The sequence below is a fragment of the Zerene cesonia genome, unplaced genomic scaffold, assembly GCF_012273895.1.
Source record: "Zerene cesonia ecotype Mississippi unplaced genomic scaffold, Zerene_cesonia_1.1 Zces_u011, whole genome shotgun sequence".
Classification (NCBI taxonomy): domain Eukaryota; kingdom Metazoa; phylum Arthropoda; class Insecta; order Lepidoptera; family Pieridae; genus Zerene; species Zerene cesonia.
In genome coordinates this window covers 677,220-704,463 of record NW_024045141.1, presented here as the reverse complement: position 1 = coordinate 704,463, position 27,244 = coordinate 677,220, and the positions used below count along the sequence as shown (strand labels likewise).

At 35.4% G+C, this 27,244-nt stretch overlaps 1 protein-coding gene across 1 annotated transcript; it reads right to left on the bottom strand.

The window, feature by feature from the left end:
• Positions 1-35: 35 nt before the first annotated feature.
• On the bottom strand, positions 36-27,119 carry LOC119839304 (kinesin-like protein KIF3A). The gene is made up of 14 exons (XM_038365545.1): positions 26,951-27,119; positions 26,473-26,682; positions 10,511-10,716; positions 9,356-9,486; positions 8,208-8,407; positions 7,414-7,611; positions 6,207-6,337; positions 5,405-5,457; positions 3,658-3,785; positions 2,863-2,939; positions 1,968-2,148; positions 1,276-1,512; positions 618-740; positions 36-377 (listed from the first exon to the last, which is right to left on the bottom strand). Exons 1-14 carry the CDS (start codon positions 26,954-26,956, stop codon positions 252-254), a joined length of 2,007 nt encoding a protein of 668 aa, XP_038221473.1. The 5' UTR covers positions 26,957-27,119; the 3' UTR covers positions 36-251.
• Between the last annotated feature and the right edge of the window lie 125 nt (positions 27,120-27,244).

The following is a 27,244-nucleotide window of genomic DNA, read 5'->3' as shown; positions in this document are numbered from 1 at the left end:
ATTAAATTTAAATTAAATTAATCATATCGTCTTTTTCATGTTTTGTTTTTTACTTAATTAAAATTCATAACTATTTTTGGTTAGAAACAATAATTCTTTTTCTACTAGAAAAATGGTTTTTTAAATGACATATAGTTCACAGAGATTTAAAGAAATGCATTAAAATTGTTTTTTTCCTTTTCAATTTTTTATAAAACCCTACATAATCAAACTACGTGTTTTTTTATTATTTTTTTTTTATCTTTTTCGAGCTAGTGACGCTGTCGCAAAGCCGTGTGAGGACGAGGCACAGCGGATAGCGGTCTGGCCAGGCGAGTACTGGCGCGAGTCACTGTCGAATACGATAAATAACGATCCGACAGGTCCGGTGGTTCGATCTGGAAGAAAAATACAATATTTTATAATATATAGTAACGAAGAATACATTTACGAGCAAAACATATCAATGGTTATCGTATAAATAATAAAAACTGTTGTATTATGTGTCATGTTATAATACTCCACTCAAATCAGACCAAAATCCTGCGCGCGTTTGTGTTTGTGTGTGTGTGTGTGTGTGTGTGTGTGTTTGTGTGCGTGTGTGCACGCGAGTGCGTGTATGTGTGCGCGTAACTCACATGGCTCTGCCGCTTGTCGGCGAGCGCCTGGTGCGGCGCCATGTTGTTGCCGGTGTACGCGACGCACTTGACCTGCCACTCGCCGAGCTGCTCGTTCCAGTGCACGTACTGGTCGATCAGCGTCTGCATCATTACCATGAAGTGAAATAAAAATTCTTTATTGCGTAAAAAATCAAAAAATAAGCAGTCGTACAAAAAACTTAAATTAAATTCGCAAAGGGCGGCCTTATCGCTAGGTAGCGATCTTTACCAGGCAACCCTAACAACAAAGGAAAACAAAAATGGATAAGCAAAAATAAGGTAATAATGAAACGCGGATAAAAACAACAATAAAATAAAATACTTAATAATAATAACAACATATACATATAAATAAATACAAGCATAACATATACATATTTATAATATATAGGTACATACATAACCATCATCACAATCATCATCATCGATGATATTATTTACTAGATCAGTTAAAAAAATCAATTGACTTTAAAGCATCAAAATACTGATAAGTCCGCGCAATAAAATATACTCATTCCTTTTTATTAACAGATCCAGGTGACATGCTTAGACCCCTATACCAGCCTACTAAAATACCCCTGTAGTTGATTCTGGTGCACTGGACCATCAATTCAACCTTCAGTAATAACCCACATACCTGATACTCCTTCGGTATGTACGAGTCCAGAACCAGGTCGGCCAGCTGCAACTCCCTTTTCAGCGCCCTGATGCCGTCCAGGATGCCCTCCATCTCCCGCTGCTGTTCCCTTTGCTGGTCAGCCAGTTCCGCTTTAGCGGAGTTGAGGAGCTGCACCGCTCGCTTTAGTTTGCGGGTCTTGGCTGCGTTTTCCTCCTGGAGACTGGAGTATCGCTCTTCCAGGTCCAAACGTTCGGCCTAGCAAATTAATTGATAATGTGAAAAAAGATTTGCCCACGGTTCGAAAATTGGACTAGTTAAATAGATGCTATTATACATATAAACCTCTCTTTTGAATCACTCTATCTGGCCGAGTCCATCAAAATCGGTTGTGTAGTTTTAAAGATTTAAGGATTTATGTATCCTTAAATCTTTAAAACTACATAGGACATAGGGACGGAGAAAGCGATTTTGTTTTATACTATGTAGTGATTATTATTATCTTCAATACTAACAAATAAAATTAGGAGCGTCTGTTTGTAATATTAAAATAACCGATTATTAAGAAACAATTATTTTGTTGCCACGGTTCGGCAAAATGACACGGGTTCGAATCCCGTATCGTGAATTTTTTCTGTACTTAAACAATTCTCATTTAAAAAGCATTTGAATGCTATAAGCTCAAAACTACTCAAAAACTGAGGGGCTCTCACCTCCTTCTTCTGCAGGTCTTCTTGCAGACGCAGTTCTATCAGCTTCCTCTGCTCCAGCTCCTTGGCAGCTTGTTCCAGGAGACGCCGTTGGGCATCAGCTCGGTCCAGAAGGTTCTCTCCACCCACTAGCACCTTCGACTCCAGACGTTGCAGCTTGTCTTTGAGCTCTTCCTGCTGTTTCCTGGAATTGGAGATTCAAATTTAGATTTTCAACTTTGACGTAGTAACAATTTGGCCTACAATTGCTTGTCAAGAAATAGCCAAATAATGCTCGAGCGGCGTTGTGTAAAACATTCATTCAATTTAACACCTTATCTCGTTGCGGTAATGGTCAAAGTTTTTTGTATACGCTCATTAGAAAACTATGTACCTAATACTAAAATTGACTTTAAATTACACACGAAAAGTTGTTTACTTTAAGAGAAGCCATGTTAAAAAAAATGTATTAATTACTAGTTTTATATGATTTTTATCTCTTTTTTATAAATAAATTCAGAAATCGTGTATTTCAATTGAGGCATACGTAACAGAGGGACAGTTTAACGTGCGCAAGTGTGAATTGAAGTAGTTTTTAAACGGTTGAACCGATTTGATTGCGGCTTTTCTATTAAATTATAACCGTATGAAATATTAATTTCATCAATTTTTAAAGTGATACTACTGTATTTTTAATTTTTAGTTGTATAGCATTGAAATTCTTTATAAATGAGAAATTTTGAAAGAATAGAAAAAAAATTGATCACGAGGCTAGTCGTGGCTACCTACGGTTTGGCAAAAAACGCGGGTTCGAATCCCACCTTGTGATAAAAAAAAATTCTATTCTTTAAAAATTTCTCACTGATATTACTGTAGTTTATAATATTTAATACAATTGCATATAAAGATTGTGACATACTTGGTTCTTTGCAACTCGGCCTTCTTTTCTTCCAGAACTTTCCGCGCCTGGTGAGCCATCTCCCTTTTTGCTTTTTCCTGAAATATTATTAAGCAATTCAATTTCTTTAATTACTCCAGGAAGTTAAGACATATTAAGATCTCACTTTTTTTTATGTTACCATCGGCAATGGAGCTGGTGGGACGCCTGATGGTAAGCGCTACCACCGCCCATGAACATTTGGAGAGGCATAAGGTCCATTGCAGACCTTACGCCTCTACAAATGGATTGCCGACTTTTTTTTTGGGAAGGAATTAAGAAAGGATTGGCGATAGGAATAAAGGAACGGACTGGGAAGGGTAAGGAAAAGGATATGAATATATATGTACTTGACATAAGTATTGTACCATGAGATTTGTATCGACTTATTGACATACTAGCGTTCCGTCCCGGCTTCTCCATCCATGTAGTATAGCTTAGAGGGATCACATACGTTTGTATGTTTGATCGCGCTAGTATTGGTAACTTAGTACCGATTTTAAAAATTCTTTCAACATTGGATATGGACGTGATTCCTGAGTCCTGATACATAAATTACGAGTCACATTGTTTGTCCGCGATAGACTCCTAAACTACTCAACTGATTTTAATCAAATTGGCGCACCATGTGCACTTTTATCCAACTTAAAAGATAGAATAATTTATATTATTTCAATTACGATAAATAACAACCCGGGCGGAGCCGGGGCGTGCAGCTAGTAAGTGTATATTATAAGATAACTCCATCGTAAACGGACGTAGCGGAAACTATCTTACCTTCTCTTCCTTTCTCAATTTGCGGCGCAGTTTCTTCTCCTCCGGAGCCAGTACATCCATCTCAGGGTCGGTGAGTGTGTCATCTGTGTCTTCTGACAGTTCCTCGTCCTCATCCTCTTCTTCGACATCTATGAATTTATTTATTTATTTATTTATTTATTTACACTTTATTGTGCTGGCATACACAACGCATCCTTAAAATTAATATTTTAAAACTAAACCAGCACAGCGGGCGGCCTTATCACTAAAGAGTGATCTCTTCCAGGCAACCAACTGTGAGTTTGATGATGAGAGTATGTTATAAAAATTGTATAAAGCAAAGTCGCTTCCCGCGTCTGTGCCTATGTATGTATGTACGCTTACATATTTTAAGCTACGCAACGGATTTTTATGGTGCTTTTTAAATATATAGAATGATTTACGCTCGCTAAAACTCGAGAACAAGGGGGAGGGGATTTTTACATTTTTTTTTTGTTTTGATGCATTCCTAATAGTCCAGGGAAGGTTTAAAAGGTGAGAATTATAAGGAAAATGTATCAAATGTTTTTTTTATGTCATAGCGGGCAGCTGAGCTGGTGGTTCGCCTGATGGTAAGCGTTCACCACCGCCCATGAACATTCGCAAAGGTAGGACCTCTGCGAATGCGCTGCCCGCTTTTATGATGTAAGGGAAAAGGAAAGGATTAACGACTGGAAAGAAGGAATGGACTAGGACGGGTGAGGAAAAGGAAACGTGCCTCCGGCTTCCCCACTCACCGTACGAAACACAGTGGCATGCCACTATTTTACGCCGGTTTTCTGTGGGGGTGTGGTACTTCCCCGGTGCGAGCTGGCCCAATTCGTGCCGAAGCGTGCTCGACTCCCACAATATATACATTATAATCCATATTAATCATTCATGTACTAGCAACTAAACTATCAATAGCCTATTAAAGGGCCGATAAAAATGACCAAACGGCTTTGTATAAAACATTCATTCAAAATGACACCTTATTTCGTGGTGGTAACGTTCAAAGTCTATTGTATATGCTTATTTAAGATTAAAGCGGTATTTTGCGCATAATTTTTTGTTATACTTGCTTGCCGCCCGCGACTTTGTTCGACTTTAAAATAATTCTAATTATTACGTATGTATGTGAGTGCGTGTGCGTGTATGTGTCTGTGTGTGTGTGTGGGGAGGGAGGGTTGTGTATGCCAGTTTTCCTTTTTATAAACTAAAACACCAGTGAAATTCTCATGAATTATTTCTTATTTAAGCTGCCCAATAAGCTAAACAGACCGTATCCAGTGTTGATATAATTTAACCACAACCACACTAGCTAAAACCTGCAGCATCACTCACATAGTACCGAGTGAAAAGTATGCCTATGTCAGAATCCAGACTATATAATCTATCTCTGTAACGAATTTCATACAGATCCCTTTAGCGGATTTTGCTTGAAAAAGTAATAGACATATACATTCTACCAAATATTAAATCAGTTTAAGTATAATAGTAAAATAAGTTATCACTATTATTAATGTAATTTTTTTTATCTTAAACATTTTTATAGTCCGTGCAAATATATTTGTGATTGTTGTAATTTCCTTTACGTAAAGAACCATATTTTGTTATTATATATAAGCAATTTTAGAATTAAGAGTATCAGAATATGTATTCTTTGTTGGAAATTCTAAAATAAAAAATAAAATAAAACTAATTAATTATTGTAGTATTTAGTTATATAAATAAAACAGTAGATTCTCACCGATTGCTGATTCCTCTAATTGCTTTTTGAGCTGATCGATCTCTTGTTGGAATCTGTAATAACACATCTATAATTAATATATAAAAATCCAGTGTCATGATGTATGTTCCCATTGAACTCTCCACCAACTCAACCGATTTTGTATTTTATGTGTAATTTGGTCCAACTTAAGATATAGGATAGTTTTTATTTCGATTAATTCACCCAATAATTTATAATCTTACTAGTACTACTAATATTATAAATGCGAAAGTTGTAAGGATGTCTGCGTGTTTGTTGCTCTTTCACGCAAAAACTACTGAACCGATTGCAATAAAATTTGGTACGTAGACAGCTGGACAACTGAAATAACATTTAGGCAACTTTTTATCCCAACATTTCTACGGGATACGGACTTACGCGGGTGAAACCGCGGGGCGCAGCTAGTTACATATATTATCTAATTTAATTTATAATATTCATTTATTTCTTTATATTTTTTCTAAAGTACATGCATTTTAAAAGTTGTGACGTGGCAATCAGTGAGAATGATTGAGTTGTTCTGCCTCAAATATACTGAGTGGCATCCTTTTTTGGTGCATGCAAACACACGTAATTTATATTAATTAATTTATTTCTTTTTTCATTCTCTTATTATGTTTTTTTTTTTCATTTAATTTTTTAATTTTTTATTTTATGTATGTATGAGTGTTTGTGTGTTAAATTAAATTGCTCTTTCTTTCTTTCTTTCTAAACTACCGTGAAACAAACGCGTGCGAAGCGTGCAAAAGCTTTGCATTATTCCCTAATGAAAAACACTCACCTCGTGAGCAGAGCGTCACCTGGCTCGCTGTTCACGTGCGTCTTGTTCTCTATGTTTTTGGCTCGGTTCGCGTACCGCAGCGTGCTTATAGTTTCCACGTAGTTCGTGTCCGCCGGCCCGATCGTCGCTATCTGTACGCACATGTTAAAATCATTGACCCCCTTTATATATATTATTGACTAGAATTATTGCCTCGGCTTCGCTGGCGGTACATTTCCGGGGTGCAAAAGTATCCAATAGCACATAGTTGGAATAGTGTAGCTGTAATCTTTTGGTGAAAGAAACTTCAAAATCGGAGCAGTAGTTCCGGTGCCTTTGGAGTACAAAAAAACAACAAATATTTTTCCTATTTATTATATTAGTACTAGCTGACCCGGCAAACGCTGTTCTGCCTTACTCTTATCATTTAGGGGTATGAAAAATAGATGTTGGCCGATTCTCGGACGTAGTCAAAATCAGACGAAATTTAAATGTGATCACACGGAAGGCACCAGAATTCAAGTTAATAAGAAAACATCATAATCGGTTTATCCAGCCGAAAGTGCCGACAAAACAAAGCCAAATATAACCATCGAATTGAGAAACTTCTCCTTTTTTGTGTTCGGTTAAAATAGATCACCGAAGTCCTTGTTTGCCCAACCCCAACGACTCCGGAAACACAAAAAAAATCACGTCAACCGGTTTTAAACCCACGGAGTTATCGAGTTTATAAACTAATAAAAAAAAATGAGGTTAATTGAGACCCTTCTTTTGAGACATAATACATAACTAAGAATAGGAAGGTCCCAGACCTTTTTCAGGTTGACTAAGATCATAGATTGCTCTGCATTGACGTCACAATATGGCGGCGAGTCAATCCTATTCTTAGTATCGCCTAGTTATATATACGCGCAGTATTCTTGAATGTGAGAGTCGAGCACGCTTCGGCACGAATTCGGCCAGCTCGCACCGGGGAAGTACCCCACCCCCACAGAAAACCGGCGTGAAATAGCAAGCTACTGTGTTTCGGTTGAAGTGGGGAAGCCGGAGACCCATATCTCTTTCCTTACCCTTCCCAGTCCTTTCCTTATTCCCCTCATCAATCCCTTCCCTATCCCACACCATTTTAAGCCCACAATCCACTTGCAGACCTCTGCAAATAGCCTTAAAAATGTTCATGGGCTATCCAATATTATATTCTAGATTCTATATCTAGAATTGAACTCACCATAACGGTCTTCGAGTTGCCGCCGAGGGAGTCCTGCAAGAGCCTGGTCAGCTTACTGTTCCTGTACGGTATGTGTGTTGACTTGCCGTCCACCAGAGCGGATATGACGTTGCCCAGCACGGACAGCGATTGGTTGATCTTCGTGGCCTCCTTCAGCCGGGTGCCGGTCGCTTGGGTTTTGCTTTGGCGCTCTGAGCCCTGTGAGGAATTAAACGTAATGAAATACATCCTTATGTAAAACTAGACGCTCGTCCCGGCTCCGCCCGGATATCAAGATTCCTGTTTTATCCCAAGGGTACATTTAATCGGGATAAAAAGTATTCTATCACCCACGACAGCTCATACCCTGTCTGTATACCAAATTTGATCAAAATTCGTTGAATAGTCTCAGTGTATTTAACGGACAAACATTCAAACAAACGAACATTAACATTTATTATATTAGTGTGATAGTGTGATTAGTGTGATATGTGATAACTAGTTTTTGCCTGCGGCTTCGCACGCGTTGAATTCAACCGTCTATATGATAATCTGTTCCGCTCTGGAACAGCTGCACAGATTTTAACGGGACATTCGTTGACAGATAGCTTATTACATAAGGAGTAACTTATAAGTTAAGTCTGTTCAGACATAACTATAGTGTATGCAATATACTTAGAAGTATCATGTACGTGATCAACAAGGCAAAAATTAATCCTTGTCCCTGTATCAATATGGTCGCAAATCGCTTAAATTAATTAAGCCTCACAGCGAAGTCAATATATGCAAACATCTCATACAAAATTGATCCTTACCGCCAAGTCAACAAGGTGCAATTTCCCCATCTTCACGTGCATCTTGCCGTCCGCGCCGCGCTTGCTACTCTCAACTGTGATAGAGAAAATGGCGTGCGATCTAGAACTCTCTATGTTCATTGCTGTAGCTCCTATGTGCCTATTTTTGTTCCCAACCGCCATTATTTTCTCCAATTCGTCTGCGTTATGGACTACGTAACCTGAAGTTGAAAGAAAATATATTTAAATGAGAACATTCTAGAAGTTTTAATTATATAGGAATTTAATGCTGAAATTTGTTCTGGAAAAAGTTCTTACTAGACAAGTGATTTAATTAATTTATTCAGCAACTAGCTGCGTCCCGCGGTTTAGCAGTTCCTGAGATGAGTGCGTTCAAACAATCAAACAAACAAAAATATTAGTACAGATTATGTGCTTTTTAAACACTGCAATTAATTATGTTAGTATTTTTATTACTTATCAATGTATAATGGACAAAAAGCTGTGTTTTTAGTAAATATTAAAAAGAAATATTAAAAAGTAACCATTTTAAGATAAACAGTAGCCTACAAGCTAATACATACTATAATCTATCTCTGTACCAAATTTCACACAGATCCGATGAGCTGTTTTCGCGTAAGAGTTACAAACATACGCCCATAAATTGTTACGAATTTTGGCGTTTATAATTACTAGCTGCGCCCCGCGGTTTCACCCGCGTAAGTCCGTATCCCGTAGGAATATCAGGATAAAAAGTTGCCTATATGTTATTACAGTTATCCAACTATCTACGTACCAAATTTCATTGCAATCGGTTCAGTAGTTTTTGCGTGAAAGAGTAAAAAACGTACACACACATCCTTAAAACCTTTCGCATTTATAATATTAGTAGGATAGGATAGGACTGAATGTACTACACCGAATTATTGTAAAAAGAAATATTATTACTTCGTGATTATTATCCATAGTGGTGGATTATTATCCATTATCTACATGCGCAGATAAATTGCAAAATAAATTTATTTCCTGCACGCTCACCCGGTCTCGACCCCGACTTATCGATTTTGAGGTCCGAGGTTCTCACTATTTAACACCCACTGCTAATGAACATAATTTTTTCTTTCTAGATATCCCATCCTCCCTTCCTTCCTACCCTGCTCCCAACTTACCGGTCAAGTCCTTGACAAAGACGCCTATATCAGGCCTCTCTTTCACTTCCAAACTCTGGTGCGGATTGTTCCCCAGCAGATCCCTTACTTCTTCATTGTAAATTTCCAAGTATGTCACGCATACGAGGAATCTGAAAGTGTATAACGTATCTTGATATATAAAAAATATTATGAAACAAAAAAATATTTTTTTTTGGTTTAGTTGCCTCAATACTTTCGACTGAGTGAACAGATTTTGATGATTATGTATTTAATTGAAAGCCTGGTGCCTCCTGTGTGGAATTATTTCAATTTGGTCTAGTTCTAACAATTTGAAAGCAAGTTAAGATTCAGAAACGATATCTACAAACTTTTTAGTAAGTACTCTTAGTATTTGGTACCCTGCTCATAATTGTGTGAAGTTTCATTAAAATTGGTTCAGTCACAATGACTTTCGTCACACGCAAATGGCTCTGAATCCCTACTAATACGAGTATTATAAATGCGAGAGTAACTCTGTCTGTCTATCTGTTACGCTTTCACGCCTAAACCACTGAACCAATTTTTATGTAATTTGGTATGAAGGTAGAACGGAACATGGGAAGGGACATAGGATGATTTTTATCGCGAAAAAAAGGGTAGAAAGAGTTGAAATAGGGAGATGAAAGCGATATAACCGAATTTCACGCGGGCGAAAAGCTAGTTGTATATAAGGGACAGTTAAAATTAAAATTGCATAGCTATAGTGCTACGCTTATCTTTGAAAAGGAGATAAATTTAACTAAAGATGGGTCTGTCTGTCATTATTGATGACTTCAAGTGCTTTGTATTTAATTGCTTTCTAAGTTTTTAAATGTTAAATATGTCAAAAGCTTATTGAAGTGACGCCCGGAAATATGAGGTTACACTTTACATTGAAGCGAAGGTGAACTCTTAACTCTGCAATGAAGGAGATAATTTGGCAATGCATTACGGATTTTTTCTGTAATTGTGAAACTGTTTGTACAGGAGCAGAGCGTCCATATCTTGGTGGCTACTCAGTTTGGACTCCTGTTTCATGATTCAGTTAAGTCCTTCAATAGATATACCTTTCTTTAATAATTTTTGTCTTTTAACATGGGCGAAAAAACATAAAATTGGAAATTTGATGACATGAAAGATATCTTGAATACTAACTTCTCATCATCCTTCGCTTTAGCTATATGGCTGAATATATGGGCAAACGAGTTGGGTATTATGCCCCTCAATTCGGGGGCAGAATTGCTCCCTGCCATGGTGTAGGTTTTCCCCGTGCCGGTTTGCCCGTACGCGAATATGGTCCCATTGTAACCTTTGAGAACCTCTTCCACGATCGGGCTGGCTGTCTGGATGTAGATGTCCATCTGAAAGATGCAGGATTATGGATTTTTAATTGACACTTCAATTTAATTGTACTTGGATTGAAGTATACCTTAAAACTATATCTTAATATATAAAAATCCAGTGTCATAATGTATGTTCCCAATGAACTCTTCACCAACTCAACCGATTTTAATGTAATTTGGCGTTTTATGTGTAATTTGGTCCAACTTAAGATACAGGATAGATTTTATTTCGAATAATTATCCCAATAATTTATAATTAACAATAAATATAGTACTTTAGTTACTAGGATAACATATACGCTATATATTATGTATGTGTTATTCTGGTATTAAAAATTACACATATAGTGTATATATAATTATACAGACTGAGTACAACAGATACTATTTGGCATGGTATTAAAGCAATTTATAAATGCTATCTAAAAATGGCATTCACGCCATGAGAACATGGCCTATATATATTGCTTTCATAAATGCTAAATGAACGTCATTCCTTCCATGCAAATAAATTACAAATTAAAACTATTTTAAAATATTCAAGGGAGGCGAGCGCAGCACAAATCGATAGATGAAATTAGGTGACCTAGATACATCTGGGTTGACGTGTGCATTTAAGGGTGGTTTATTGCTAGAAGGGAAAAGGGTCATTGGGGTGGGGATGGCAAATAAGTATACGTTTTGTTTGCCTATACAGGATAGAGTTAAGTTTTAGGATGTCTTTTTTATGTCACTGTCGGCAATGGAGCTGGTGGGTCGTCTGATGGTAAGCACTGCCACCGCCCATGTACATTTATAGAGGCATAAAATCCATTGCAGACTTAACGCCTCTACAAATGGATTGCCGACTTTTTGGGAAGGGATTAAGAAAGGATTGGCGAGAGGAATAAAGGAAAGGATTGGGAAGGGAAGGAAAAGGGTACGGGTTTCCGGCTCCCCCACTCACCGAACCAAACACAGCAGGATCCTATTTCACGCCGGTTTTCTGTGGGGGTGTTGTACTTCCCCGGTTCGAGCTGGCCCAATTCGTGCCGAAGCGTGCTCGACTCCCACATATATTTACCAAATTTTATTGCCTTTATTTATCATTTCGGATTGCTTGATGGACAATGATTGGTGGTGGATATTGGTATTTCAAGGATGTATACTGGCATTGGCTCATATTCACCGTCTTCAAAAGAAAAAGGATTCCCATTTCAACTGTATTTATGTGCATATAACCTTAACACTTTCTACTGGGTGAGCCCATTCAGATGACTTGTTTTCTTATTTAAAATCTGGTGATTCCGTGAGGTCACGTTAAAATTTGGTCTAGTTAACAATTTGAATGATATTTAGTTTATTGTTGAAAGTTGTCCTCTTTTATTTAATGACCATGACGTCTAAACGCAAGAGTAATTCGAGTATATGAAAGTGATAGTTCTAGACGACCTATCTAGCCCTGAGTTTTTCTCACACGGGAAATACTCCCTAACTTCTACGTACCTTGATAATCCTTTGATGCAATATAATAATTAATAAGCCTAATAATAATTTTCCTTATTATAAATGTGAACGTGTTTGCTTGTCTTTCATGTCGCAAGTAGTCCAAGAAAATGGGTAGGGTAAATGCGAATTTGAGATTAAAACTTGAATTTTTGATATAATTTACTTTGAGGAATCTAAAAACGAACTGTGCAAGTTTTTTTTAAATTCACCCCCGAGAAGGGGTGAAAAAAAATTAAAAAAGTTGTTTTTTTGAAATTTTGGCGAAACCGTAAGTGTTAGAAAAAAAAGTTTTAGATAAAATTTGTAGAGCGTAAAATTTTACACAAAAATGTTTCTATGACTTTTTTTCCTAAAATTGAAATTAACTGAGATAGGGCAGTTTATCAATTTTTCAATAAGTTATGATTTATTTCAAGTTGCAGTTATCATCCCTTAGCTTCTAACTGCCCTATCCCAGTTAATTTCAATTTTAGGAAAAAAAGTCATAGAAACATTTTTGTGTAAAATTTTACGCTCTACAAATTTTATCTAGAACTTTTTTTTCTAACACTTACGGTTTCGCCAAAATTTCAAAAAAACAACTTTTTTAATTTTTTTTCACCCCTTCTCGGGGGTGAATTTAAAAAAAACTTGCACAGTTCGTTTTTAGATTCCTCAAAGTAAATTATATCAAAAATTCAAGTTTTAATCTCAAATTCGCATTTACCCTACCCATTTTCTTGGACTAAAGGGCGCGATTCTATGATAAAATTTTTATGTTTTGACGTAGTTCGAAGACTAGAGAGTCGAGAGTGACATAGGCGGTTTTGTTGAAACATCATATTCCAAGAAATCGAGTGTCTACACTATTGTTATATTAGCCCAATACTTTGAACCCATTTTCTAATAAATATATATAAATATAAAAAAAAAAGTATTTATTTGTCTTTCTTTTACGCCGAAACGGAGCGATTTTATAGTATCAATGTTTTAATTAAGTAGTATCTTAGTGTAGTTTGTATGTTTGTTTTAATTAAGTAGTATCTTAGTATTGTTTGTAAGATAATTTTGCAAAAACCCTGTCTATCTTGTTTTAATAATATTTTGTCCTTTGCCCAAAGGTTGCCTGGTAGAGATCACTTTTAGCCACAAGACTGTCATTTTAGATTTTTTTTATTATATCGGTTTTGTGATTTTGTCATTGTCTACAATAACAGATAAAATAAATAAATATGATTTTTTGTATCTAGATACAGTTAAGATTCAATCCCTACTAATGCTATAAATGCGAAAGTAACTCTGTCTGTTTGTCTGTCTGTTACGCTTTCACGCCTAAACCACTGAAATTTTTTTTTTCTAATTTGGTATGAAGGTAGAACTGAACTTGGGAAAGGACATAAGACAATTTTTATCGCAAAAAAAATGGTAGAAGGAATTGAAATAATGAGATGAAAGCGATATAACCGAAAGCTAGTATAGTATTTAGAAATTAAAAACTTGTTAACGGATTTTAAACGCGATTTATTCATTATATTATTAACCCGACGTTTCGAACACTACAGCGAGCGTTAAAGTTTTTAATTTCTAAAAACTCGCGTAAAATCAAACACAAGAAAAGAGCTAGTACAGTTATATAGGCATACATCCCACTCCCATGGGGACTAGCGAAGCCGCGGGCGGGAAGTTAGCTGATCACACGACAGACGCCGTATCGCAACCATGTGCAATTCAGGTCAGTGGGGCGAGTGACGAAAAGAAAAACATTTACCTACCGTTGATAGAAAACAATGATATATAACATAGTATTTTCTTGTGTTTGATTTTACGCGAGTATTATACATTTAGATATTAAACACTTTTTAACGCTCGCTGTAAACGTCGGGTTAATATTATAATGAATAAATCGCGTTTAAAATCCGTTAACAAGTTTTTAATTTCTAATTACTGTACTAGATTTCCGCCCGCGGCTTCGCCCGCATGGAATTTGGTTAAACGCGATTTATTCATTATATTATTAACCCGACGTTTCGAACACTTTACAGCGAGCGTAGTCACGGTGGTGTTTTAATTTCTTGATATATAACTTACCAGCTGCGCCCCGCAGTTTCACCCGCGTTAGTCCGTATCCCGTAGGAATATCGGGATAAAAAGTGGCCTATATGTTATTCCAGTTGTCCAGCTGTCTACGTAACAAATTTCATTGCAATCGGTTCAGTAGTTTTTGCGTGAAAGAGCAACAAACACACACACATCCTTACAAACTTTCGCATTTATAATATTAGTAGGATTCCAAACTAGCTTCTTAACTCGGTTTCGCTTGCATATTAATTTTTGCTTATTCGTATATAATGATAAATGGAATGGATAACACTGAGATGAGAAGTTTTAGAGTATAATATTTATCAACAGGGATATAATATGTATATAAATATACACACTATTATAAATGTGAATGTTTGATTGGGTGTTTGTCCGTCACTCATGCTGAAACTACTGAACGGATTTTGATGGAATTTGGTACAGACAATGGATAGTGTTTGAGCTGACTTGGGTGATTTAATCGGGACAAAAAACTCCCTACTTTTTGTCCCGATTCATTGCTTCCTAAGGATAAAACAGGAATCTTGATATCCGTGCGTAGCCGGGATGAGCGTCTAGTATCAAAAATGTAACATCGAATGAATGTCACGTTCAGATATATGGCAAAATAATAATTTTACCGTCTTGTCGCCTTTATTTTTCCTATGTTTTGCCATTGCGGATTTTCACCCTAATAGCTTTGTTTCCATACAAATATTTACTTAGTATTTTCTTGTATTAAGTTTTACGCGAGTATTATACATTTAGAAATTAAACACATTTTAACGGATTTAAACGCGAATTATTCATTATATTATTAAACCGATGTTTCTAACACTTTACACCGAGCGTGGTCACGGGTCAGTCAGACAGTCTCCCCGTCGGGATAATAATATAATGAATAAATCGCGTTTAAATCCGTAAAATATTTAATATCTCAATATTTACTTAATTATTTAATGTACATCTACAATGCATACGTATGTTTGATGAAAAATAAATTGAGCTCAATGACCACACCTCTGTGCTTGTAAGCTCGAGAGATTTTTAAAAATTTCCTCAAATTGAGGTACACATCGACAGCGCTAATTATCTAATAAATAAAAAAAAATCGACGCTCCATAGTTCCAAATTCGAAATTTAAAAACAATCCAAAACATCATCGATTATAGATTGCCAGTAACAAATAGCTCTCGCGAAGACCCTTCAATGCCTATTTGTGACGTCATAGAGGCCAAAAGAGGTTGTAACTAACCACGGGCCGTACTTATGATACAATATTTGACATTGATGTATTTAACCAGCTGTTTCTTTCATGTCATTTCACGGTAGCAAGAAATCGATCAAGTGGGGGTCGGACTCGCGACACTAAGCGTTCTAAAAAGAGCAACTACAAAAAAAAAATTGGTCACCCATCCAATTTACAACCGTGCCAAACTATGCTTAACCTCGAACTTTTATTTATTCTCATATAATAAGGCACTATCTCATATATACAGTCGTTTTACCGTTACGACTCATGGGATACAGATCCGCCTGATGCCAAATGTAAACGGAAAGACAGACGGACAGACAGCGAAGTGTTAGATAAAAGGGTCCCGTTCTACCCTCTGGGTACGGAACCCTGTAAAAAAACAACGTGATTATTATGATTTTACGCATGATCATTTTTAAGATGAACAAGTTACCCATTTTAATTAAGATCAAGTGACACTAGAGGGTGATGCTTTAAATCAAGTACCTACATACTACATAGTTACAGACAGACAAACATGTTAAAAAAATTGTGTCCGTTATTTACCACAGGACATTTCTTTGGCATCATTGTTACATGTACATCCTTCCTACTATAATATTATAAATGCGAAACTTCGTAAGGATGTGAGTGTGTTTGTTGCTCTTTCACGCAAAAACCACAGAACCGATTGCAATAGGCAACTTTTTATCCTGATATTCCAACGGGATAGGGATTTACGCGGGTGAAACATATTATGTAGAACTAAAATATAAAATTGATTTTATTTTAAAAGCGAGTAGGTTAACTCGTAACTAAATTTTCGTGAAAGGAATGGTCACAACTCAAAGTTATTAATCAATTCTAATCTATACTAATATTATAAATCTGAAAGGTTTCTATGTCTGAACGCACTAATCTCAGGAAGTACTGGTCCGATTTGAAAAATTCTTTCAGCGTTAGATAATCCATTTATTGAAGAAAGCTATAGGCTATATACGTACTACGGGCGAAGCCGGGGCGGACCGCCAGTATCGAAATAATTTTCAATTTCATTTTCCATTTACGAACAATTTTGTTTTAGAATATAGTATTGTTTGATAGAAAATAATAAGCTTAATACAAAAAAACCAATAGTTTATTGATTATATTATTATCTTACATTAATCCAAAAACATTCATAATTTGACTTGACGAGGCTTCTATTCCGCCTGTATATTATTTCGTCTATACATATTATCAAAGCCCTAAATAATAGCTTTAAAAAAACATTCAATTAAAATTTCATTTAAATATAAAAGAACAAAGCAATAGCGTTCTATCAACATTCCAAATTCGAAAAGATTCAATCGCGAACCATACAGAGCGATTCGCCTTCGATATTTAAAAGTCGAGACGCTCCATTCTAATCTGTGCTCGTAAGCTGCGATTTTTTTTTAAATCTAATTCCCGCCTATTCACACCGAGGTATAAGAGCTACGTCCATAAGTAGGTTAGTAGGGCGAGGACGGAGCCGCGCGCTAGGTGTGCGCGCTGCAACTATTGATCGACTTCATATAGTTCTATTTAGGTATATAGGTATGTAGCATGGACATTGGGATGTGAATACTTTTGGTCAGGTTGCTACGTCGCAGTTTATGTCCGAATACGCAGAAATGTTAGGGCAGTTAGTTTAATTTAGTATTGCTTAGCGTATTCTGAATTAGTTCGTTGTTTCTATGCAATTGAAATGAGTAACATGACATTTTATCTGTTTGTCAAGGGAGGAATCTTCGGAAGTAATGATGCAGTCATTTCCGAAGATTGATTATAAGCCTCGAAGCAATTTTGGCTTACGTAGATAAAAATAAATACAAATAAGTAGCTTGAAATCGCACTTTTACTAGCACGGTGAAACAACACTTGTAATTTATATTAAAAACTCGGCATCCCATTTTGTTTGGCGGCCATTTTGGGTTCAATAGTTACCATATAGTCAAGAGAATACAGTGTACATATTCTAACCCAACCCTTTGATTTTTTACCCTTTGAGGGAATAATGAAGAAATATTTAATGCACCATTTCATAGACCAATATTCATTAAGAACGTATGTGTATGGATATTTTTTCTAAGTAACTTATATTCATATATTTTCTCATTCATATAAATTAAAGCTGACGAAAAATATTTTAACTTTATCATAACAAAGGCTAAGATTATGTCGCAGATAATTATTTCAATTGTTCAAATCCACGCATCTGGAGGTGTTTATGTTTTATTTATATACTAGCTGCGCCCCGCGGTTTCACCTGCGTAAGTCCGTATCCCGTAGGAATATTGGGATAAAAAGTTGCCTATATGTTATTCCACTTGTCCAGCTGTCTACATACCAAATTTCATTGCAATCGGTTAAGTAGTTTTTGCGTGAAAGAACAACAAACACACACACACACACACATCCTTACAAACTTTCGCATTTATAATATTAGTAGGATTTTCAGGATGCTAAATAACTCAAAATTCTTTGTATTAACTCTTATACTTAATATAGTAAAGTTTGGTAAACAGTTTTCTGAATTATCTTTTAAATTTAATTACATTCTTTGAATGAAGACTTATTAAAAATAAAGTTATATTTGGTCAACTTTTATATGAGTTATCTTTTCAATTTAATTACTTTTTAAATCGTCAATATATACAAGGAACTCTACATCTTAATATATATAAATCTCGTGTCACAATGTTTGTCCTCAATGGACTCCTAAACCACTAAACCGATTATAATAAAATTCGCACACCATGTGCAGTGCGATCCAACTTGAGAGATAGGATAGTTTAAATAATTTTAATTACGATAAATGACAACCCGGGCGGAGCCGGGGCGTGCAGCTAGTAGTATTATATAATTTATAAATAAGCCGTCTAATTCATAGCAACTCTAAATATTTATTTATCTGTCTTTAACTCCAATAAAGGTACATTGTTTATTATATTTATTTGCATGGTCTTTTTTTAAACTGGCAATTTGTTGTTTTTTCATTACTGTTTGATTTGGACTATTAAGAATAAAATAAATAAATAATTGGTGGTTATACACACTACTCAAATGTGGGAGTCGAACGGCACGAATTGGGCCAGCTCGCATCGGGGATGGCACTACACCCCCACAGGAGATTAGCATGAAATAAATGGTAGTGTTTCATTCGCGGGAACCGGAAGTCAGTTTCATTTTCCTCACTCTCCCCAGTCCATTCCTTTACATCCATCATCAGTCTTATCTCTTAAAAGCGAGCATTGCATTAAGACACTACTCTGCTACTGGTAATAGGTGGTAGTAACCACTTGCCAATTGGCGAAGAAGCTCGATAGCTCTGACACAAAACTCATTAAGAGATCCTGGCCTTCATCAGCTCATCACCCTTATTAATATTATAAACACACTCGCAGTATTTGTTCATTCGTTTGTCTCTTCTTTCACGTCGTAGCAGCGTTTTTTTACCCGTCTGCGACAGACAGTGGCACAAGAGATTTCAAAATGATTTCATTAAAAAATACCATTGCGTTTGGAGTATCGGAGTTTTGAATAGAAAATGCTTTCTATCTTTTCAGCTTTTCAATGAAATAAACAAAGATTTAATTAGTATCTCGCTAATAGGATTTCTATGACTGGACATAGGTGTTTGATAGGTTACTTTTTAAGGAGGTAAAGCATCTCATTCCCATAGAAATTTCCATTGACTACCCGGGCGAAAAACTAGTGCTACTCAAGGTTGAAAAAGTGGCACAGTCCTACTTAGTATTATAAATATAAATGATAATTTTGTGAGGATTGATGTATGTATATTTGTATGTGTGTTTGTTACTCTTTCACGCAAAAACTACTGAACCGATCGCAATGAAATTTTGTACCTAGATAGTTGGACAACTGAAATAACACATAGGCAACTTTTTATCCCGATATTCCTACGGGATATGGACATACGCGGGTGAAACCGCGGGGCGCAGCTAGTGTTTAATAAATGCGTCGTTGTACATTCTACTAATAGCAATATACATTATTTGACGAGTCTTTACTAATTATAACCATTAAATGTAAGATTTTCGATGAAATCCAATACTTACTCTTAACATCGCCAATTGCAGTATTTTACCTATCTTGATGGGGCCGAAACCTAGGAGTTTTTCATTTTACAGTGTGATCGTAGCTTGAAAACTATTGGTCTGGGAACAGACCTCCCGAACTTCATACCTCACCTAGAGGTAGATCCTTCAACGTTTATGGCAATCCAATGTCACTAGCATAAGATTAGAAAGAATACATTTTAGATTTAGAAATTAAAAACGTGGAGACAGTCACCCCGTGACCACGCTCGCTGTATAGTGTTCGAAACATCGGGTTAATAATATAATGAATAAATCGCGTTTAAAATCCGTTAAAAAGTTTTTAATTACTAAATGTACAATACTTGCGTAAAATCAAACACAAGAAAACACATATTAGATTATTAAAACCTATGTAGTCTTCATATAAATGCTTCGTTTAATGGGTTACTGGAGTTAAAGCGTGTTATATAATGTCTTAGTATCGATGTTATTCGCGTGGTAACGAGGTAAATAGTAGCCTATGTGCTTATTCAGACTATAATCTATCTCTGTACCAAATGTCATACAGATATGATGAGCTGTTTTCACGTGAGAGTAACAAACACCCATACTTGCAAACTTTAGCGTTTATAATATTAGTAGGATATGCTTCAGAAGAAGCATTTATTTCAGTCTGTTGAAAACAGTGGAGAAAATTTTATACGAAATTAGAAAATTACAAAGCTTTGAATATTTCTTTTATCGAATAAAAACCATACTAAAATACGAGCAATTATTGTGATTTTTTTGCCAAATTACTCTTTGAGCAACATAGTAATTTAATAGTGTTTAAATTTTTAAGTACAATCAATACATTTCAAATAAATCACTGTAATTTTGCGCGGTGATAGGTAAATGTGTGTGTGGTACCTGTGTACCGACAGAGCCCGCCGAGACCGATGATTCATTGATTTTATGTGTGCGTGCGTCATCTGCTGTTGCACGCGTGAGCGTTACATGCACTTATGTTCGAAACACACACGTACAAAATTTTAATAATTGTTCTTTTTTTGAATTCTTTTTATGTTGACAACTGACAGTAGGTTCTGGCAGAGAGGGACTATGACTTATAACATTTTATTTATTTATATATGTCACCGTTAGATTGTAAGGATCGTTAGATTACAATCTATCTAGCGAAATTGTAAACTATCGATAGATTGTGAACCGTATCATTATGATTGCAATTTGACTCATTATTCTTCGCTATACTGTAATCTACCGAAATGAAACCGTTAAATTACAATCTGTCCCGCGTCAAATTGTCAACTGTCTGCAAGTTTTTCCTGATTGGTCGGTCTCATTATAAGAGTGACCATTCACGATCAACCGTCCCATGTCCCCTTAGAGTTTGAAATGAATTAGATAACCTAACCTAACCTAATCATATTTTTTACGTCTTGATTTGATCGTTCTATCCTTGGCTTTGCGGATATCTTGCTCTTCCATTAACTATTTTACAAGCAGGCCGCATTTTATTCGAAAGATATAAGTTATTTTCAAGACAAAATCAATTTATAATCACGAAAACATAGTTGTTTAAATTCGACAACTAACGAAATAACAAACATATAAGGCGTGTGGCCGGATGGCGGGGGCACATACCGTTCAACCAATCAGAGCGCGAGTTGCATTCCGTCCTACGCCGGTTCACAATTTGACCGCTTCCCATCGATAGATTACAATCAAGCGAAAAATGATGCGTTAAATTGCAATCATAATGATACGGTTCACAATCTATCGATAGTTTACAATCTTACTAGATAGATTGTAATATAACGATGTTTACAATCTTACGGTGACATATATATACAAAATTATATTGTCGATTTTTTCTTGTGCATATAGGTTTAGGCGATATAAGAGCTATGAAGTGCCTATAACAGCTATGAAGTGTTTTGCGTAAACCAATACGTTTTCATTAAAACTTCTGTATTAAACTACTTTTCACTGCATCGTATAAAGCAGTCGCTTCGTGCGTCTGTCCCTACGTATGCATGTATCTATGCTCAAATTTTTAAAACTACGCATCGTATCCTGATGTTTTATTTAAATAGATAGAGTGATTCAAGAGAAAGGTGTATATGTATAATAACATTTGTTTAACTCCGAATTAAACGCGTGCGAAGCCGCGGGCAAGCTACTTGTCAATAGCTAAGAATTGTCCAGATAATTATAAGGAAGGAATGAACTATGAAAGAAGTGTGATAAAGCATGAAAGGCAAGACAGGAAGGAACAGGAATCTACCAGCTGCGCCTCGCGGTTTCACCCGCGTAAGTCCATATCCCGTAGAAATATCGGGATCAAAAGTTGCCTATATGTTATTCCAGTTGTCTACGTACCAAATTTCATTGCAATCGGTTCAGTAGTTTTTGCGTGAAAGAGCAACAACCACACACACACATTCTTACAAACTTTCGCATTTATAATATAAAGTAGGATAGTAGGAAGTAGGAAGTAGACAAGTAGGATAGGCAGGATAAGATTCACAAGAACATTGAATTTTAATTAATATAATATTCAATTTTAAAAAACATTCAGATACATATATACTTATTTTATAAAGCTGAAGAGTTTGTTTGTTTGAACGCACTAATCTCAGGAACTACTGGTCCGATTGAAAATTTCTTTCAGTGTTAGATAGCCCATTTATTAAGGAAGGGTTTAAAAACAGAAAAAAAAGAAACTACTCCAAATAAAACACGTGCGAAGTCGCGGGCAAAAGCTACACATAAAATAACACAAAATTCAATATTACGTACATAAAAAAAATTGTCAAAAATACACGTAATCGAGATTAAAAAAAAAGTATTTATTCTTCAAATTCATAGACAATTCAAATCGCTGATTTTCACAGATGATTAAATACGCAATATTCACGATGCATGAGCATTACCGCCCCCTTGCATCGTCAGAGGACGTGCAAGATGCATTCAGAACATCACGCAGTTTATGCGCCGGTTGTCTATGTTAATTTATCTATGACTCGATTGGCTGGCAACATTGCAATTTAAAAAAAAACACTAGAATTTAAAAAGAGAATGTAAACAAATTTACAACATCATCGTTTGCATCAAATATCGCATTGAGGCTTTTGGAAATGCCTTTGACAAATATTAAAAAAAAAGTTAATGGATGTTGATGTACATACTACAATATTCTTTATTTAATTAACATAATATATTATTACAATGTGCCAAATGGATCTTATTATTCAGATATCGAGTATGTTGTCTCTGGTCCTTCGAGGCGGCCTTTATCAATTTCTTCGTAGAGCGTAAACACAACCTACCCACCATTCGACAAGACTGACGGTAGACAACGCCAATCTAGACGAATGGCGGGAAAGTCGCATTAGACGTTTCTTCTCTATGGTTCTTCATTTTTCTTGGTTTCCGCCTGGTTTTTCTCTTAAACCTAAGCCAAATACAAAGCCGAAGAAAAAATGTTGATATATAGTGTCTGAGGAATATAAGGATGGTATAAGAGGGGTTTGTACGATACAAGGATGTGAAAAAAGGGATGGAAAGGAAATCTATGATACCGCAATATATTGCAAGAAACATTGGATTTAAGTTAAGAACAAACGGAAACAAACAAATTTATGGCTGAAGCGTGCACGTGGCTATTTAAAAGCCGAATGCTCTTTTCATAAATAATTCATCTATGATACACGAGATATACATCCTACTAATATTATAAACGCGAAAGTTTGAAAGTATGGATGGATGTATGTTACTCTTTCACGCAAAAACTACTGAACCCATTGCAATGGAATTATGGTACGTAGATAGCTGGACAACTGGAATAACACATAGGCAACTTTTTATCCCGATATTTCAACGGGATACAGACTTACGCGGGTGAAACCGCGGGGCGCAGCTAGTGTATAAATAGAATACATAGTAATCAAGAAGTAGGTCATAGTGCAAGCACTATTAGATTACCTTATTCCTATTTAATTTGGCGTTTTAGTAGTATGGTTAGTCTAGTATATAGATTAATTAAAAAATTTTTATTGTCTTCGAAATAATGTCGCTTGCTAAGCGGAAATATTGCCTTTGTAATAAAAAAAAAAAACGATTAATATTAAAACGACATTGACCAACTATCTTCTTGCATATAAAGATATATAAAGTATTAACCATTATAAGAACCATGATAAGGCGTAAATTATAGAGGTTTGCCGCAAAGATTGTAATCACTACATAGTATAAAACAAAATCGCTTTCTCTGTCCCAATAATGTATGCTTAAATCTTTAAAACTACGCAACGGATTTTGATGGGGTTTTTTGAATAGATTCGAGGAAGGTTTGTACGTATAACAACATCTATAACGACTTTAACGCGCGCGAAACCGCTGGCAAAAGCGAGTTATAAAGAAATGACTATTTCACCAAAATACTGAAACGACGACTCATAAACTTAACCGATACATTGCAACACAAAGTTTGTCGCAATGCCGTTTTTTCGGTGGCCTCGAATTAATCCGTTTAGAAAAGCAACGACGAATTATATTACACAATAACAATACAATTATACGACGCTGCTAGCAGGCCGAAACGATTTCGACAACCGTCCAGCGCGAGGGTCGGACTACAAATGACGCAAAACTACGTCGAGTTAGAGTCTAGTGTACGCGCGAATACATGCCGTATCTATGCCGTTTCTCACTATATCTATGGTGCGTGCTTGAAATAATATTATAAACTACCTCACCTACTTATAGAATGTGTTATCAATTCCGAAAAGATAATCACGTATTGCGATTAGATAAAACAATTTTCACACGTTGAAATAATTGAGATAACAATAATTAAGTGGAACACTGTCTACTTCGATGTATTTCTTTGTCACTTAGCAATTGAGTTGGATGTATGTTTGGTTATTCATCACTCAAAAACTGTATATATTTTGGTTCATTTCGTTTGATTCTCTTCCCTTCTTTTAAATTCCACCTACTCTAATGTCAAAGTATATTATATCCTATGCAATGGTTGCCTGGCATAGATCGCTTATAAGCGATAAACCCGCCTACTTAACCTCTAAACGCTTCTTTCCTTTCTTGTTTTCTTCATCTTCGTTCCTTAATCTTCCTTATTTATATGTGTTAAATACAGTCTATTGCATAACATTGTGTTGTTTAAAAGTAGTGTTAATTAAAATATTGATAAAACCTTCTATAAGAAATGATTGCATAAAACAAATGAACACAGAAACAGAGATATATCACGCCTTATTACATATATATTTTTAAATATTTCAAACAGTTATTGCACTATTAAAAAAAGTTATGTTAAAAATTGAAGTGACATTTAATTTTAATTGAATTAACAGACTCGAGTAACAGACAGACTGAGACTGAGTGACATAGTTTTATGATTTTTTTCATTACAGTTTAAAATGTATTTACTGTAAAATAATGATATTTATTTTCCATACAGAAATTAAAATCGAGGTTAAGCAAAGGTTGGCACGGTCACAAATTGGATGGGTAACCAAATTTTTTTTTGCAGCTGCTCTTTAGCTTTTTTATACCCTTTCTAACGCGAGTCCGACTCGCACTTGACCGACTCAAACATTTCAAGCAGACATTTTAAGTTTCATAGATACCATTCAAATGCTTTATAAATAAGGCACTGTTAAATAGAAAAAAAAAAATTTACCTCGAGGCGGGAATGCGAAATAGCGTCATTTCGCTGAACCATGTCAAAAACAAAAAGTCTCAAACATAATTTTTCAGATACACCGGAAATTATTTTTAATGCAAAATTTATATTTAAATACAATGTATTTATAAAGATAAATAAGATATTCTAGTTTCGTTTATGAATTACAATTAACAACTGATGGACCAAACCTTTGTCTCAATTAGATCTGATATAAAGAAACATTTTGTTTCTTATTAAACAAATTCACCAAAACCAATGGATATTCTCAATTTAAATGTATTTTCTTTTCGATACATTTAAATTGGTTACTATATGGAATACTTCATGGTATTTCGACCTATTGACATGATTTTTTTATGTTTGATAAAACCTTGTTGTTGATTGGTGCCATTTTTTAATTTGGAGAGGTTTCCGGAACAGATGACGATGATTTTTTGGTAGAAACTAATTATTTGCATGCTAATTTTAAATTACAAATGAAAAATGTTATGTTGATAGTGATATATGATATAAAATTAAATATATTTGAAAGTAATAAAAATTAAAATGCTTATTTTTTGAATTAAATAAGAACAATTTAAATCAATCTTTAAACATAAACTTTAAAATATGCTTTTTAAATATATACATTTTAATTGAATTGATTAATAAAAGCTTTGAAAATAAAGAAAACAAACAAAAATTCTCTAAATATTAATTTAGCAAGAAACTGCATTAAAATATTAAATATATTTACATTTATACTTGACTCGTACCTATAACTGCTAAACAAAAAATTATGGTTTATCTAATTAGGTCACAATGAGAGAGCAGTTAATTTTGCTTCCAGTTGAAATAAAATAATTATTAAGATTTTTATTTGTTATTAATTAAATAAACACTTATTACCAATAGTTATAGTACAAAGTATATTTATATACCAAGGTAATTATTATATGGCAACATTGTAGACTACCTATGTACCTATTCATAAGGTGATGTCATCTTCTTAAATAAGAAAAGGAAGAAAAATTGCCATGTACTTAACATTAAAAAAAAAAACTAGAAAACACAATTCAAGATGATGACCTCATAAGATTCCAATTCCAAATTTGAATTAGGAACACAGAAAATGCACGATAATTTTACCATAATAGGAAATGATTCAATGCTGCATAATTACGTCATAATATAAGGTTATTTTAGCTCAGCGTTACCTGACTTGTATTGCTATCGAAGACTGCATCATAGGCGTAAATGCGCGGCGGTTCTGGCGGGGAAACGTTCGTCCTCGTGACTGCTATGGTGTTGTTAACCGTGTCAACTGATACGCAATTGTACGAGCTGTCGATTTTTTCCCTCGCATCCATCGGACGCAAGCGCACAACCACCCGAACATTCTCGACCGTCCCGCCCAACTCCGCATCCTAGCCGCGGAAATTAAAAAAAAAAAATTAACAAGATTTCCACACGACACGTGCCATTTGCCACAATATGCGTAGTTACATGACCCTGACATAAATCCTTCATGAGTCACGCGGAAATTATTATGTTGCAAGTAAAAGTTTGGCTACGTAATCGGATTTGTTAATTCCAATTGGAACTCGTTCCCACTACAGCAATGTGGCCGAGGAAATGATGAATTACGAAATCGTAGCCCGGAAATCACATGATAAGAATAGTAATATCACTTACAGGCATTTTGCACGTTGTTCCTCAGTTGATTCACGCACCAGAGTGTTTATAATCGCACTGAAGGAGTAACGTCTTTGTTTGTCGAATATTGAGTAAAATCAATACTGTCGACCTACTTTTCTCTGGGCCCTCGATTTGTTCGCACTGCCCTCGCAGCTTGCTAACGAAAATGAAATTGAAATGACAGTTAATTTCAGGGTGTTGCCTGAATAGGTTTTTTGCATACGGCAATATAATTATATTTATTTAAGGAAATAAATATAATTTCGTTTGTATGTATAATGTTTAATGGTG

Excerpts from the sequence above, each read along its gene's own strand:
- LOC119839304 (XM_038365545.1), bottom strand. Across the intron at positions 10,717-26,472 it reads TCGATAGCAATACAAGTCAG|ATGGACATCTACATCCAGAC; the intron begins GTAACGCTGAGC and ends TGCATCTTTCAG. Across the intron at positions 9,487-10,510 it reads AAAGCGAAGGATGATGAGAA|ATTCCTCGTATGCGTGACAT; the intron begins GTTAGTATTCAA and ends ATACACTTTCAG.